The following is a 17,800-nucleotide window of genomic DNA, read 5'->3' as shown; positions in this document are numbered from 1 at the left end:
AACAGTGGTCTGGTTGTGCCTATGGCACTAGTTGTCCCCGCTGGGGCTTATGTTTTATCTGATATTCAGTATGAATCGTGGAACCTTTAATAGTAATCGTTTGTGGTTTGTCTTAAGCTGGAATGTTCGTGGTATTAATGATTCTGCAAAATGGCCTTTGTTGCTTAACAAACTGGAAGAAAGTAATGCTTCAATAGTCTGCTTACATGAAACTAAAAAGGAAGATTTTGATCCTAGCTTTATTAGGAATTTTGCACCCAAACTCTTTGATCAATTTGTGTTTGTGCCCTCGGAGGGAGCTTCGGGAGGGCTCCTAATTCTTTGGGTGGGTAACATGTTTGTGGGTCAGGTTCTCATGGAAGAAAGATTTGGCATTGTAGTGAACTTCACCTCACAACTATCTGTTGATGTGTTTAATTTAGTTAATGTCTATGGGCCTTGTGAAGGGGTAGCTAGAGCAAATTTTGTTGCCTGGCTATTTTCCCTTGATATTACTGATGATTCCCTCTGGCTCATCCTTGGTGATTTCAATTTCTATCGTTTTGTGGAGAATCGCAATCGTGAGGGAGCAAATTTGACCGATATTGATACTTTTAATGAGATAATTAGTTACTTGGGTCTCATTGAGCTTCCTATCAAGGGAAGATCATTTACCTGGAGTAACATGCAAGCAGACCCTCTCCTGGTTCAATTAGATTGGTTTTTCACCTCCACTACATGGACCCTCAAATTCCCTAACACTATGGTTAAACCTCTATCTAGACCTACTTCTGATCATACAACCTGTGTGATATCCATTGGGTCTTCCATCCCTAAAGCCAAGGTGTTCCGATTTGAAACTTACTGGACCAGGTTGCCTGGATTTATCGATATGGTCAGAAATATCTGGGACATTAACTGTACAGGGGACAGTGCAAAATGTCTATCTGCTAAATTCAAACTTTTGAGAAAAGGGTTGAGAAAATGGAGTTCTAGTTTCCAGGTTCTTGACTCTCTGATCAAAAACTGCAACTCTGTTATCTTACAGTTGGATTCCTATGAGGAACAGAGGTTGTTACATATTAGTGAATGGAATTTTCGTAATATTGTCAAACAGAAATTGCAACATCTTCTCACTTGTAAACAGGAATATTGGAAGAAAAGGTGCACGGCACGTTGGGCAGCTTGGTGATGAAAATACCTCCTTTTTTCATTCTATGGAACCATCAGATATCGAAAAAATTCAATTGCCTCTCTATCTAGAGCAGATGGCTCTGTGGCTGTTGATCATCAAGAAAAGGCAGGGCTCTTATGGCATGTGTACAAGGAAAGATTGGGTGTATCTGTTCCTATCTTGGAGGACTTTGATTTCTCCCAATTTTTCTCTCCTTTGGCTGGTCTAGAGGAACTTTCTAAGCCCTTTTCTATTGAAGAGATTGATAAGGTGGTTGCTCATATGCCCTCGGACAAATCACCCGGCCCTGATGGGTTCTCTGGTCATTTTCTCAAGGTGTGTTGGCCAATCATTAAATATGATTTTTATCGGCTTTGTGATGAATTTTGGGCTGGCACTATTAATTTACAAAGCATCAATGATTCTTTCATCACTTTGATTCCCAAAATGTTATCACCTGAGGGGCCTAATGACTTTAGACCAATCTCCTTACTTAACATTTGTCTCAAATTAATCACCAAAATCTTGGCCAATCGACTCCAAGAAAAAATTCTGCAGTTGGTTCATGTTAATCAATATGGTTTCTTGCACTCAAGGAATATCTAGGATTGTGTCGGATGGGCATACGAATACATACACCAATGCAAACAGGGGAGGGAGGAAACTGTGATCCTAAAACTAGATTTTGCAAAAGCTTTCGATACTGTAGAGCATGAAGCTATCATAAAGATCTTCTCTGCGTTTGGCTGTGATCAGAGATGGATTATGTGGTTAAAAATGCTCATGTCAAGTGGAACCTCGGAAATTCTGCTCAATGGGGTACCAGGCAAGAAATTCAACTGTCGAAGAGGGGTTCGTCAAGGTGATCCACTTTCCCCTCTCTTATTTGTTGGGGTCTCTGAGCTTCTGCAGGCCATGGTCAATGGTCTCTTCCAGGAAGGACAATTAGTGGCACCTCTGAACATTCCCAACACGGACTTCCCTATTGTACAATATGCCGACGACACACTCCTAATCCTCCAGGCTTGTCCAATTCAGTTAACTGCTCTGAAATAGGTTTTGGAAATTTTTGCGCAAGCAACAGGTTTGAGGGTCAATTACTCGAAGTCATGCCTAATCCCTATTAATGTCTCAGAAGAAAAACTAAAAATCTTGGCTGATACTTTTGGTTGCTCCATGGGACACCTGCCTTTTACCTATTTAGGTCTGCCTTTGGGAGTGACCAAACCAACAATCCAAGATCTCTCACCTCTGGTGGGTTTAGTGGAAAGAAGACTGAATGCAAGCGCTCGTTTTCTTGGATATGGGGGTAGACTTGAGTTTGTGAGATCTGTGCTCTCTACATTGCCAACCTTCTACATGTGTTCACTTAAGATCCAGAAAACGGTTCTGAATATGTGCAACAGGGCACAGCAACACTGCCTTTGGGCAAAAGAGGAAGAACCCTCCTCGTTAAATGCCTTAGTGGCCTGGGATAAAGTGTGTCGACCCAGACATTGTGGAGGTTTAGGGGTGAAAAATCTTGAACTCCAAAATAAGGCGCTCTTAATGAAACAGCTACACAAATTTTATAGCCATGCTGATACACCTTGGGTGAAACTGGTGTGGTCTTTATATGGAGAAAATGTACCGCATACCAAAACTGGTAGAGGTTCATTCTGGTGGAGGGACATCTTCAGTCTGGTTGGGGATTATCGCAGCATTTCGAAGAGTAAAATTGGGAATGGTAATTCAGTTTTATTCTGGAAAGACTTTTGGCAAGATGGTACTTTACTCTGTGATCAGTACCCACATTTGTTCTCATTTGCTTTGGATGAGGACATTTCAGTTGCAGCTCTCCTTTCTGCTGAGGACAAGCCCTCCAAGTTTTATCTGCCCTTGTCGATTGAAGCGTTCCAAGAACTGCAACTAATTCAACAACTATCAGATAACACCCCTGTCGTCGTGGTGAACGAGCAGATGCCATGGGATGGCTTGAGTTGGGGCCGAATGTGCGCTAGAGGATTCGGGGGAGGGTTTTAAGATGAGGTTGGATGAACTTCCGGATGCTTTCCTCAAGAACACAACCTAGGGTAGTGAAGCAAGAAGAAGAACACAAGGATGAACTCTGCTCCAAATCTTTCTCTTTATTGCTCTTTAGCGAATTACAGGTTTGTGTAAGATATCGTCCACTAGAACTTACGTGCGTCTGATTCTCTCTTATGCTCGTGCCCGTAATGGGGCTACCCCCTCTCCTTATATAATAGAGAGGTGGCTTGCAGAATAAGAAACCCTAACGGCTTGCTGATCAAGAAACCCTAATGGCATCTAAACAGCATCCAAAGGAATATTCTAGCATCTTACAGCATCTTTGACTAGACAAACTACTTTTACAACGTCTCTGTAGTCAAAAGGGCGGCGCCGGCTCCTTTAACGACGGAGGCCGACGCCCTGGTCGCTTTTGGCGTCGGCTTCCACTTTACATGTCGGGGCTCGTTCCTTCGTCTTCTTGCTCCGGGGAAAACTTTGACCAGCTGTGCTGATACGCTCTCCCTCCGGCATCTTCAGTACCCGGTTCCGGTATACCCCTCTTGGGGATCCCGGTTTAGGTTCACTTGGCCGAAACTCCGGCTCCTTCCTCCGGTATCAATATTAAACCGGTATCTTGAGGGTCTAAACCATCCGGTTTGGCATGCCTTTGGCATACCGGGGGTCATCCCCCCAACATTAGTCCCCGAAGCCGGTATAGTCTGATGGATCCTATCCAACAGACCGTGCCGGGTTCCCATATCTCAAGATTCCGGTTTAATCTTTCCGGAGGTTAGCTCTATTCCCGGCATCTTTGCCGCACTTGTCTCTTTTTTCTCTTTGCAAGGTGTTTTCCGGTATCTCATCTTCCGGTATCCTTTTACCGGTATCTCAATTTCTCCTCTTGGCATATCTCCAGCTTAGATATCACCGGTTGCCTTTACTCCGGTATACCCCTCATGGTATACCGGATTGTTTCATCCAACACTGTTGAACTCAGCCATCATAATCCGGTTTACTCTTCAATCCGGTATCTTATTCTTTTATCCGGTATCTTTGGTTAGAGACGACCATGTCCGGTATCAATATTAAACCGGTATCTTGATGGCTCATACCATCCGGTTTGGCATGCCCTTGGCATACCGGGGGTCATCCCCCCAACATTAGTCCCCGAAGCTGGTATAGTCCGGTGGATCCTATCCAACGGACCATGCCAGGTTCTATTTTCTCAAGGTACCGGTTTAAACCTTCCGGCGTCTCTACCGAAACCATCTCATCACACCGAATTCAGCTTTGGTATATTTGCTCCGGTATCTTTGCTCCGGTATCTTTGTTGTCAAAAACTTTCTCGGTGAACTCGAGAATATGTGGGGAGCAGTGCCTGTCAGAGACATACGCACTGTTTCTGACGCGTCATGCCAGGTTCCCATTCCAAACGTACCGGATTAATCCTTCCGGTTTCCATTTAAACTCATTCGGCTTCTTGCCGAACCCACTTAGCTGAACAACCATCATCGAACACCTCCGGCTTCTTTCCGTCGGTTCCTTGGTCTTTAATGCTTGTCTTGACGAATTCCAGAATACCCCGAAACTTGTGCCTGTGAGAGACATGCGCACTGTACCTGGCGTGCCAGCGTCAGGCCTCAAATCCTTCATCTCCCTCGCGCAGTTAATGTGGCGCACCGGATCCATGTGACCCTTCCGGAACTCGGGCCGCCGGTTCCGGCTATGATGACAACGACTGTGTTGTGCTTGAGGTATTTACATCACTTGCGTTATCTTGTGCTTTCTTTGTGGCGCCGATTTCAGCCGACCGGTAACCCTCGGTGCTATAGCACGTGACTTCCATTGGTGCCAAAGTCGGGGATCCTCCGGCTTCCATAGTGCGAAGGCTTCGGCTTTTGATGCCGAAGCGGCGCCGCTCCGGCTGCCAAGCGCCCTCGAGCCGAAAGAGGAAGAACCGGATTGCGGTCTCCTTCGGGTGAACCTTATCATCACAGCCTTCCGGTTTGCACCCTTGCATTTGCCCATACTGGGCGCGCCGCAAGGGAAGCCGGCGAGAAGGTCTCAGCGCAGCCGGGCCGGATCACTGAGCTCAACCGCGGCGAGGTCAACCTGGGCCCGCTGCTGGAATACGCTGAGAAGTGGAACCAGGCGGAGTTGTCTTCGGCTACCCGCGGCCTGGGCAAGGACAAGCTTCCGGTCGTTGTTACTTCCGGTTCGCGGAGCACGGCGCAGCACTTGAGCCGGCTTAAGCGCGTCGTCAAGGAGTTTGACACCACTTGGCACGATGCCAGCGGCAACGTGGTGGTAAGCCGCACACCTTAACCTTCAAAGCTTCATCTTTCAAATCTATGCCGGTTTTCAACTTCCCAGCTTATATGTACATCCTCCCAGTCCCCGAGTTTCGGGTTGAGAACGCAGTTCTTAGCGCGAAACTTTGCTGGTTTTCAAAAAACCGGCATAGCCAGTCCCCGAGTTTCGGGTTAAGCACGCAGTACTTGGCGCGAAACTTGCCAAGAAGCCGGCATAGCCAGTCCCCGAGTTTCGGGTTAAGCACGCAGTACTTAGTGCGAACTTGCCAAGGAACCGGCATCCTTTTTTTTATACCGGTATATAGCCTTCTTGGGCGTTTACCGGAATAGATTTTGCCATCTTGGGCATGTTTGACATTTTGCCTTCTTGGGCTTGTCACATATCGGTGTATAGCCTTCTTGGCGTATACCGGATTGAAATTTTGCCATCTTGGCATGTTTGACATTTTGCCCTCTTGGGCTTGTCACATACCGGTGTATAGCCTTCTTGGCGTATACCGGATTGAAATTTTGCCATCTTGGCATGTTTGACATTTTTCCCTCTTGGACTTGTCACATACCGGTGTGTATAGCCTTCTTGGCGTATACCGGATTAAAATTTTGCCATCTTGGCATGTTTGACATTTTGCCCTCTTGGACTTGTCACATACCGGTGTGTATAGCCTTCTTGGCGTATACCGGATTGAAATTTTGCCATCTTGGCATGTTTGACATTTTGCCCTCTTGGACTTGTCACATACCGGTGTGTATAGCCTTCTTGGCGTATACCGGATTGAAATTTTGCCATCTTGGCATGTTTGACATTTTGCCCTCTTGGACTTGTCACATACCGGTGTGTATAGCCTTCTTGGCGTATACCGGATTAAAATTTTACCATCTTGGCATGTTTGACATTTTGCCCTCTTGGACTATGTCAAGATGATATTCGACGAGCTATGGCCACTGGTCAACCCAGATATGAAGTGGTTTGACTTAGTAGTCAATGCCACGTTACTTGTGACATGATGTAGCTGACTTTGGCGTGATACTTTGTCAACCAGAATAAACAGCGATCTGGGATATTAGATGGTGCCATGATAAACGGCGATCTGAGAGTTTGGATGATGCCATGATAAACGGCGATCTGAGATACTAGATGGTGCCATGATAAACGGCGATCTGAGAGTTTGGATGATGCCATGATAAACGGCGATCTGAGAGTTTGGATGATGCCATGATAAACGGCGATCTGAGATACTAGATGGTGCCATGATATATTATGAGCTAAGGAAACTGATGGTAGCGATGAATTTTCATCGGAAAACAGTTGTGCCTGAAGACAGGGTTAGTCAATGCATATACATCATAAATATTTTACCTTAGTTGCAAGTCGACGCACAGGAAGGTCGGCCCGGCTTTGCTCGAGCCCGGCTTTGTCCGAGCTTCGCTGCCCCTAAACAAGCCACAGAAATACCTGCTACTTCCGCCCAAGCCCCGGAGAGCTCATCTCCATTTTACCTGTGAAAACTCTGTTCCCGTCTCATGAAAAGCAACCTCGTGAAATTTTCCCGGTATACCGGGTGGGAGTCGTATTAATGCGTTAAGCCCTCTTGGTGGTGCTGACTTTAACCGGTACACCGGTAGGCTTATAAGTTGAGCCGGTATTTACATGATTAAGACCTTGTCGGTTTGTTTTGGTTTTGCTCCGATCCTTGCATGGTGAAGATTCCGGATTTGTTTCCGAATCCAATCCGATGCACACTTGGTTCTTTTGCTTTGGCTCTGCCTACCTCTTTTGGGCGTTCGGCATATGAGACTCAAAGTTCTTTTGCCAAGCAAGCACTTTCTTGAATTTAGAAATAATTCGAAATGTTTCACAAAAAACCGGTATGACCGGGGTTAGTTAAATTTTCTCCTGGATTGTTCGTTTTCGGTCCCTTTTTCGTTTTTCACGTGCTTAGGACCTTCCGGTTTATCTTGCTTGCCATGAAGCCGGGTTTCGGACAGCAGCAAAGTCGAAGACTCCGGTAGGTTTAGCACGTTACCAGACCGGAAAAGCGAACCTTAAGCAAACAAACCGGTATACGGAAAGAATAAACATATTGCATGCAATTTTGATAAAGGCAGTCCCCGAGATTCATTCGAGGTGCCGGCATACTACTGACAGCAAATAAGGCACAAAAAAGAACTCCTTACATTGCACCTTCAGGAATCGAAAGGGTGAAGAAGGGCTACATTCCATAGCAGCTCGCCGGTCATCATCACCTCGACGCTACCGGCGGGGCGGTCGGAGCGCGGCCCGCAAGCAATCGAAGATCTTGGTGGGTCCGGCGCCACCAGCACCAGGGATGTGCACTGGGGCTCCGGCGCGGTGTCGAGGTAGATGCGGTGAGAGCCGAACTCGATGATGCGGCCGTTCTGCGGGAAGCATCCGCCATTGGCGAAGCGGCCCGCGTTGTCATCGATGAAGTCCATGGAGAAGATGTTGTCGACGAGCGCGGTGACGACACACTCGCCGGCGATGGTGGGGAGGCCCGCCCGAATATGTACTCCAGCAAGCGCAGCTGCTGGCCCCACGGTGGGCGCCAACTGTCGTCGTGGTGAACGAGCAGATGCCATGGGATGGCTTGAGTTGGGGCCGAATGTGCGCTAGAGGATTCGGGGGAGGGTTTTAAGATGAGGTTGGATGAACTTCCGGATGCTTTCCTCAAGAACACAACCTAGGGTAGTGAAGCAAGAAGAAGAACACAAGGATGAACTCCGCTCCAAATCTTTCTCTTTATTGCTCTTTAGCGAATTACAGGTTTGTGTAAGATATCGTCCACTAGAACTTACGTGCGTCTGATTCTCTCTTATGCTCGTGCCCGTAATGGGGCTACCTCCTCTCCTTATATAATAGAGAGGTGGCTTGCAGAACAAGAAACCCTAACGGCTTGCTGATCAAGAAACCCTAATGGCATCTAAACAGCATCCAAAGGAATATTCTAGCATCTTACAGCATCTTTGACTAGACAAACTACTTTTACAACGTCTCTGTAGTCAAAAAGGGCGGCGCCGGCTCCTTTAACGACAGAGGCTGACGCCCCTGGTCGCTTTTGGCGTCAGCTTCCACTTTACATGTCAGGGCTCTGTTCCTTCGTCTTCTTGCTCCAGGGGAAAACTTTGACCAGCTGTGCTGATACGCTCTCCCTCCGGCATCTTCAGTACCCGGTTCCGGTATACCCCTCTTGGGGATCCCGGTTTAGGTTCACTTGGCCGAAACTCCGGCTCCTTCCTCCGGTATCAATATTAAACCGGTATCTTGAGGGTCTAAACCATCCGGTTTGGCATGCCTTTGGCATACCGGGGGTCATCCCCCCAACAACCCCCATCATTACTGATGTTCATGACACAAGGAGTTTTGTCTGGGGAGAGAAATACACTTCAGCAAGGTACTATCGCTTTTTGTTTGAAAGAGTACCTAGAAATGAAATTATGATCTCTATCTGGTCCTCCAAAACATTGCCCAAAATCAAGGTTTTCCTGTGGTTAATGCTGATCGATAGACTAAATACCAGAGACATTATGCACCGAAAAAATTGGAGAATAGATTCGGAGACAGACTGCTCTCTCTGCCAGACAACTAGCCTGGAGACGAGGTCTCACCTATTCTTTGAATGTGACTTTGCTAAAAATTGTTGGAATGCAATCAATATACAATGGCCAGCTGATAGGTCTATAGCAGATGGGTTTTGGCATGCTAAAAACAATTTCCAGGGGCCTTGTTTTGTCAAGATTTTTGCATGTGCCGCATGAAATATTTGGAAGTCCAGGAACGACTTCATCTTTCAGGCCATTCCTTTCTCTCTTGCGAGATGGAAAGTTGGATTCCAGAATGATATATGGCTGCATCATTACAGAGTTAAACAGTCAGCAGTCCAACCCCTTCTTGGTTGGATCCTAGATACCCTCAGTTAATTCTCTATGTCTTTTCTAGTTTCTTTTCAGCCACCGTGATGTAATCTTCTTTCTTTTTCTTGGGGCAATTCTCTTGCCCTTGTACAGTGTATGTCCTGTTGATTTATATATATATATATATATATATATATATATATATATATATATAAAAAAAGACACCGTAGGGGATTCCCCTACGGTAAAGGTGTCAAAAAAATTATCACTACTACGAAAAGGCCTATAGTCCCAGTATTACCACCAGCGCACCAAAAAAGATGCACGCAGGTGGTATTTGCCACCAGTGCACCTATTTTATGGGCGCCGGTGGTGCCCAAATACCGCTGGCGCTGCGAAGACCAGGGGATAAGGGTCGTCCAGGTCCGAGCCAGCCCAAAAATCGAAGCCTACCTTACCGCATGTGCACGAATTTGCCTCGCCCCCACCCCCACCCATGGTAAAAGAAAATGATAAAAATTTCAAAAATAAAATCCTTCGAGATGCCCGTGTGTTATTTCATCTAGTTTTAATGGAAATTAATAAACATTATTTTTGATTTTTTTGCAAAATGGCTTCATATTTTCGTAAAACTGCTTTTCTAGTTGCATACGACCTCCGATGAAAAAGTTTTTTTTTATATCAAAATGTAGCTACGCAAAATTTTACACCCGAATTCAACCACGTACGGTCGTTTTAGCCAATTTTTACTTTCCCCAAAATTTAAAATAAAAACAGTGTTTTTCCATGTTTTAGATTTTCCTGAAAAAAGTAAAATAATTACCTCCGGTGCACCACCATATTCTGTGCGCCGGCGGTAACCTAGCTCGAGTATATATGCCCAAACCAGCCGGTTCACCTTCTCTCTGTTCCATTTCTCCCCTCTTCTCTTTCACTTCTTGAAAGTTTAGAGATGGTAATCTTAGAGGGGGTGAATAGGTTTCTACAAGTTTTAATTCTTTCTTTGCAATGTTAGGCTTTGCGGAATATAAAGGTGAGCCTAATGCAAACTAGGTGAGGCACCTTTGATGATGATACAAGTAACTCAAGCACGAAGGCTCTCGAATATATATATAGAAACTCTATTAGACACCCTGGGAGCAGAATAAGTAATTCTGCACCCGGGTCGTACGACCGAGCCAGCCCGAAGCCTCCTCCTGGTGCGGCTCAACGACACCCATCACCGTATATGCCATGCTCACGATGACAGACTCCACCTGCTGTAATATCTAAAGAAAAATTACGCTGGAGGTTTTTTCTCTATCGTGGTGATCGGGAGGCCTAATCCCCACTCGCCGCGGTTATTCTTGGCCAGTCCCCAATCTCTCCACGCTCTCCTCTCCTCCAGCTCCTCAGATCCGGCGACCTCCGGCTCCTCGCCGCCGCCACGGAAATTCGGCGCCTCCGCGCCCTTTATCGACCCATGGAGACCCGGGTTCACTTCCTTCGACGGCTGTCCCGAATTTCAGGCGTCGCGCGTGGCCGGAGCTGAGGACGCGTTCCTCTCCGTCTCCCGGGAGAAAGGGGAACGGCGACCCACTGGCGCAGCTGCCGTCCGGAGATCGCTGGTGGCGACGTACCCGGTAGTTCTGTGGGAGAGGAGCAGGCGGAGGCCGGCCATGGTGTCCTGCGTTGGCCGCGGAGGCAGGGGAATCGCCAACGAGGCGTACATCAGGTATTACGAGGCGGCGCCGAAGACGGCATTGGAGGCGGCGGCAAGCGATCTTACCGAGCTCCAGACCATGGGCCTCGTCTCCGACGACGGGGCAAGGATAAGATTCTCTTGGTGAGCCTTCTCCCTCACTCCTTTCCCACCCATTGATTTTGTGGTTCTGTTCCTGGGCGACGTCGTATCTTCCTCCCCTACCGAGGCTCAAGCCTCCCTCCACTCTCGTGGCTGCCCCTGACCAACCCTTCTCCTATGACGCCGCGGCAGATGCGTCCGGAATCAGGGACCATCTCGGGGACGATGCAGGATTGCAGGTGGCCGTGAGACGGGACCTCCCCACTTCTTATTTTCTGTCAGCTTTTTTTTTCCCCTTCTCAAGTGGATCTGAAGGTTCTGGTTTACAGCTATTGTACCATCGACCCATATTGCCTCCTGAGGTAACCCCTTTGGAGCAAATCAGTGTGTGTGGTGTTACCCACTGCATAACTTTGCAACTTTAGTTTGAGTCGTTAGAATTTACAGAGCAGGTAGAAGAAGCAGGAATCTTGCAAATTATTTATCGCGGTCTCTCTAAGAACCAGGAGTAATCTTGTATAACATCAATCTTGATTGTTCATTCAGGTTATTACTTGCTATTGTTCTGTAGCATAAACCAGATGGGTACGTGCTATTTTGGTGACTATCTTTGTGATTGTAGCTAGGCAGATGGGAATGTGATATCACAGGGGTGTTTGTTTTAGTGCATGGTTGGGAATCTCTATTATAGAGTAGTAGTTATATTCTTTAGGAGAAATCTGGGATAAAAGAAGATGCAGCCTCTGAATTTCATTCAATAGCTCTGCGAAGAATTATTGCTTGTGCCTGACACGTTCTTTATCAGAGTCCTTGCCGATTGTGGCAGGCTCGCGTCAGCCAGCGTAGGCACTCCGCACTCGGCATGGTGAGCTAGCTGCAGCACTGCAGCTTCGATCTCTGTCGAAGTCTCCTCATAGGTGCCGGCACGCTGCGCGCGAACATTGAGCAGCAGCAGGCAACAACTTCAATGTCGGTGTCTCTCAGCGCCACTTGCAAAGCAGCTTCAAACTACTCTACTCTCCTCCAGTAATTATATTCTTTCATGTTTCATACTTCGTTCTACCGCAGTGCAGATATTGAGTGATAATTTGCAGTTTACATCACCGCTAAACTTTGGTTGCCGCTGTACATGATAAAATATTACTTTGGACTACTTATTTAATAGCATTTGAGGTCAAGTTATATTCCATCTGTTAAATTAAAATAAAGGAAGAAACACACTAGGCCTGATAGTATATGGTAGTGCTTGATAGGAAGAGGATGAATGCCATGTAGTCCAAAGAAGGTTGCTTTACATGGATCTGTCGAATAGCAATTGGCAAGAAGAGTACACATTAGCGGATTATAACATTAGTCTTATTTGCTTTTGAAGTAGGTTGAACTTTATTATTTTGTCTATTCTTTGGCCACATGTGATTCATTGTTCTCGATATAAAATTATGCATTACATCCTCACGGAGCGGAAGTGCTAACTTGATAGAATATAACACCATCTACTTGGTTATAAAGAACAAAATCATATGTCAGTCTATGTACATATTTTATCGATCCCTTTATTCGCGATTGGAGGCTTAAATTCTGAATTTTGTAGTTCAGGAGTAGCTAGCTCCCATGTGTTGGTGTATTTAAATATTTTGGCAATCTCTGCATATCGTAGCCTTTTTAGGTCTCCCAGTTTAAATGATATAGAGTGTAATCTCTGCATCTTGTAATTTTATTTACGTATTGTCAATTGTATTGATTTCTCAGGTGTTCAATGCCAGAAACCTCATGAGCTGAATATATTAAGGTTATTACAGGGAAACCACCTCTACCTTAGTTAATGAAAAAACACTGCTATAATTTCTCTGTTCAACAGCTGAAGGGGTTTATGTTACTGTTGTAAGCTTATTTTTCCTGTGTATGCAGGATTTTATTGTCGAGTTCCTTTACAAGTTCCCTTCAGTAGTCATGCTAACTTGGCAGTGGCCGCTGTGGTTGGTACCAATTGGTCTTTGTTCTTTGTAGGTAAAATTCTCCTCTGTAAATAAAATATAACAGCTTATAGGATGACTCTTTCTATAATGAAGAAGATAAATTTTATCACAGCAGAAATTTATTAAGTTTCAACATTTAAGATACATCAGGTACGTGACGTGTTACCTTTTTCCTTGTGCAGCACTCTTGGAAAAGCATATCGCTGTTGCAGATTGTGCCTTCTCGGTGATCTTGTTGCCTTCTTGGCATGGAAGAAACAAGGATATATATATACCACTGTATTTGACCTAGTGCCTGTTGTGTGGCTTCCTCTCTGAACATCAAATGAAGCGACATAAAGTTGGCATCGACGACATTATATAGCTTCTTTTGTCAAAGATTATCATGTCTCATGCATGAGCTATAATTATCCCTTATTTGAATTGTGTATACACTAGGCTTCACATGTAATTATTGGGTCTACGCAAATATTATGTGTATTCCTTTCTTACTAAATCTCTCATACACTAGGCTGTCGTGAGTTGCTAGATTTTGAATGCACAGCAGGATTATGACTTTACAGCGCATTAGGCCATTGATCGATTTTGCAGGCACATTAAGCCTTCTTCTATTTTTTAAGTGTGTGTAGTCAGGCTGGCAAAACTTTTACAACTGCGTTAGGGGTGTTACATTGGAGCATCCATTATTAGTTCTAAAGTTGCTTTGTTAAAAGAAAAGAATTCGTGGACTCTCACGGGATAAATTAATGGAGGTGTTCTAGTCTTACGTTGCCAGAAATAGCTCACACGGCTCATGCATATATTAATTTAGGCTGACACGATGCCACGATGGTATGGGCTTCTAGTTACACTAGCCCTACATTTTCTTACATTGCACGAGAAGCTATTTTATGTCGCATGTAACGTCACGGCTCTTGCAGTTACGCGGCGGGCATGATCACGCTCAGGCTGAGCATTTTTTATGTCGCATGCGTTGTAATTTTACTTCACCTACCGTGCGGGCTGGTGCAGCGCATCAAAAGGCTGGTTGGTGCGGCTGCAGGCTGGTCCGGCGGGGTGCAGAATAATATTCTGCCCCCAGGGAGTTAAATAGCGCGTCTCCTATTCTGAAACCGGTGCTCAGAATAATATTCTGAGATCACCTCCACTATAGAGAGCGATGGGAAAGAAAACGAGAATTCCCACCCGTGCGCTTCCCCTACCTTGAGCCTGTCCCAACCAAATCCCTCTCTCGCGCCGCCCCTCCGATTCCCTGCCGCCGCGCCGCGCCCCATCTCCGGCGGCCCACCCGCTGCTCTCTCCTCCGTCGTCCCAGTGCCCCACCTCTTCCGCCACCGTCCTGAGCGCCGCCACACCAGCCGCCTACCACTGCTGCCTCACGTTCGTGCAACCGCCGCCCAGGTTCCCACCATAGGAACACATGCTCCTGCGCAACCACCAGCAGGACCCAACATCCATGGTTCCCGCTGCCTCCAGCAGGCCCGCCTGCATATCTAGGCTCCCCTGGATCCACCGCCGCTTGCCGGTCTCCCTGCATCTCCGGGCTCCCATCGCGCCATCGCCGGAGATGGGGCGCGGCCGGTCTCTTTCGCATCTCCATGCTCCTGTCGCGTTCCCGTCGCACAGCTGCTGTCGGTCAGTTCGCCTGCATCTCAAGCCTCCTATCACACTACCGGCAGGTCTGGCCGAGCCATCGAGTTCTCCTCCATCGTTCCGACCTGGTGACATCGCTTTGCTTCGTTCGGCAGTACAAGCAGGTTCAGAGAAGAAGTGTACTCGGCTATAAAACAGAAGCACACACGTATAGTGCTTGGGTAATGCTAGGATTTGATTTTCTAGCTGTTCTTCGTGATTGATGCATTTGCTTTTCTGTAAGTTGCAAACCAGGACATGTGTACTTCTGGTGCCGACAGCAGAGGCAACCACGCCGGGGCAGGAGGACGTCAGCGTGGCTTTCTAACCTGCTGGTGCATCGTTAGGTGTTTTAGGCGGTGGTGTTGTTTGTGGGACTGCAAAGCAGTCTTGTCAGGCAGCGCGCTGTAAAAGCTCCCGAACCGGAGTTGCTGTCGTGGATGACCATGGTGAATTCAGCCTAGGAAGTCGATTTGGATCCAACTTATTTCTTTTGATTGATTCATTGGGCAGAATGACCGTATCCTCTGATTTCAGTCACAGCGTGCCTCTCTCTCTATCTCTGTGTTCTACTCTACGACTCTATCTACTGAATCTCGTACGCAGTGCACTTTATTTTGACAATCGTCGGGCAATGGACCTTTTTTTACTGCCTAACACGCACTCGTGTACTGCCTGGTACACAGTCGCGTTCTGCCCATATACGAGACACATGACTGAACCAACGAATGAGAATGGCATCATATTGTGCTTCTTCCAGCACGTGCATCTTCATGTAAACAGTTGCCGCATCAGATTGTTTTAGGATTTGTTTAAAATTCGGGTTTTATTGGAAATTCAGGTGTTTATAACCGGTTGTTTTAGTTCAGCAATGTTAATTCGGGTGTTTATAGCCATGTTATCTGAGTTCGGGAAGTGCATCCATACTACATAAAAGAAATGCGCTTGTTTTATTTGCAAAGTAGAGATGTCCTTATCTCTGAATACACTCTTCCGATTCAGGTACTACACATCTAGTGTAGAGGAAACCCTTAAAAAACCACTCATCGAGAACCCATGTTTGTCTTGCCGTATAGTGCACAATTTTAATTTCGAGAGTAGACCTTTTTAAGAAATTAAAAATGTAGGGTAGGTATCAACCTCTGGAAGTTCAAAACATCAATTTGCCTGAAGGTAGATATCCGCCAATACATGAAAAAGTCACTTCCCCACAGGAAGCTGTAACAGCGCAACACATTTTGATTAAAAATGAATCCCCGAAGTATGCATACTCTTAAAACGCAACACATTTTATTTTTGTCAAAATTTCACACGGATTTCAAAGTATATTATAATTCTTGTGTCAAATACCCTACGGCAGGGAACTCCAATTGCAAGTACCTCGGCAGTACACTTGACGGTGAGAAGTACAAACGTTCGATGCGAGCCGTACAACCACATCGCCCCATCCCCCGCCTACACGCGCAGCCGACAGGCTTCAGCACGCGCGTCGGCGGCCGACCTCCCCTCCATCGCGTGTGGCAGCGGCCGCCCTTCCCTCCACCCCCACCCCCTCCCCGTCTCTGGGCTCCCGACGCTAGCTTTTTCTTTTTACTGTACTTCACCACAGATGCAAATTTTGCCACGGCTGAGTCTGAATTGATGTATTTCATAAACTGGAAACAGACGGCTTAAAACGCATAAACTTCCAGAGAAAAAATCTAGCACCGGTGCTACTGCATTTTTGTTGTTGTTTGTTTGTATGGTGCTGCTGTCGAGCAGGCAAAAGGTGTGGAGGCGTGGAGCTGCTACTAAGGCATTTCACTTATTTTCTATTCGAATGAAGCTTCAGGTGTTGCTGGCCTAATTTTACTCACACTATTGTTAAACGCAAAACACATAGAGATTAACCACGTGCGGTGGAGATAAAGTTCACTACTATAGCCAAATGACCTGCTCATAATTTAATTTACTTTGTTATAAATGAATATGCAAATGCAACCAATAAAAATGGTTCATCTTCTTTGTATTATTCAGTTCAGAAAATAGTCGTCTAGGAATTATACGAACAAATGATTGAATAACTCATTAATTAGTCCTAAATTATTTATCCAAATCCAAACCTATTGATCATTAAGTTAGATTTTCCCAAGATTTTGGCCACTATTCTGAATTATTCTACTATTCTGAAGCCAATGAAAATAAGTAGGACCTCCAAAAATGATGAGTTTTCTATTGATGGCGGTACACGTGGAATATAGAAAAAGTAATGGGCCACTACCCGGCACACAAAACGGTTTGCGAGAATTATTTGCGATTTTTGTGCGCAAAGCAGTGATTTCGAGAAGTACAAGTCATGCCTACATGATAAATACAAATGTGATGTTCTGCTAAATTCAACGAAGTTCAAGTCTATCATTCTGTTAAGTACAACCCCTTGTCCGGAGAAGTTCAAGTCGGTCCTCAGAATATTAAACTAGTTCTCATTCCATATAAACCTTCTTGCTAATTAAAATGCCTGCTTAAAAGTAAAAGCAATAGCACCAGGAAGTACAAGACATCAGGTTTAGAAAGTACAAGGCTTCTCTTCCAGGAAGTTCAGAGTACACGTATAGTGGTAAAAAATAATAAAATCATCTAATTATTTACCTCATGGAAGTTCAGAATTTGGTTCCGGTAAGTACATATAAGAAATGTCGGAAGTACGCAACTTACCAAGAAGTTTTCAAAAATAAATAAATCATCCAAAAATCAATTATCTTGAAGCAAGTACAAGTAGTAACATCAAGCAGTACAACGATTATGTATTAGGAAGTGCAAGTTCGCGTGACATGCAGGACAAATTCCTAGAAGTACATGTATCCAAAATAATATAAGGAAAAAAATAAAAATTTCATCCATATGAAGTACAAGAAAACCGAAAAAATCCAAATATAGTAAAAACAAAATAATCCCGTCATCCGTGAGGAAGTTCAAATAATCGATGATGAGAAGTACAACCATTCGACACGAGCAGTACATACACTTAATATAGGAAGTACAAGAAAGCCAACAAAAATCCAAATAAAGAAAAAACGAAATAATC

General features: G+C 45.5%; 1 protein-coding gene across 1 annotated transcript; it reads left to right on the top strand.

Moving 5' to 3' along the window:
• Window positions 1-8,571: 8,571 nt before the first annotated feature.
• LOC124689657 lies at window positions 8,572-13,666 on the top strand. The gene is made up of 4 exons (XM_047223150.1): window positions 8,572-8,670; window positions 10,620-11,170; window positions 13,037-13,135; window positions 13,287-13,666. Exons 1-3 carry the CDS (start codon window positions 8,572-8,574, stop codon window positions 13,074-13,076), a joined length of 690 nt encoding a protein of 229 aa, XP_047079106.1. The 3' UTR covers window positions 13,077-13,135; window positions 13,287-13,666.
• Window positions 13,667-17,800: the final 4,134 nt, after the last annotated feature.

The sequence above is a fragment of the Lolium rigidum genome, chromosome 2 (genome assembly GCF_022539505.1).
Source record: "Lolium rigidum isolate FL_2022 chromosome 2, APGP_CSIRO_Lrig_0.1, whole genome shotgun sequence".
NCBI classification, from domain to species: domain Eukaryota; kingdom Viridiplantae; phylum Streptophyta; class Magnoliopsida; order Poales; family Poaceae; genus Lolium; species Lolium rigidum.
This window is presented reverse-complemented; position numbering and strand designations above follow the sequence as displayed.

Coding starts and splice junctions, on each gene's coding strand:
- LOC124689657 (XM_047223150.1), top strand. CDS start 8,572: ATGTCAGGGCTCTGTTCCTTCGTCTTCTTGCTCCAGGGGAAAACTTTG. Junction 8,671..10,619: donor ATCTTCAGTACCCGGTTCCG/GTATACCCCTCT, acceptor TAATATCTAAAG/AAAAATTACGCTGGAGGTTT. Junction 11,171..13,036: donor GCAAGGATAAGATTCTCTTG/GTGAGCCTTCTC, acceptor CTGTGTATGCAG/GATTTTATTGTCGAGTTCCT.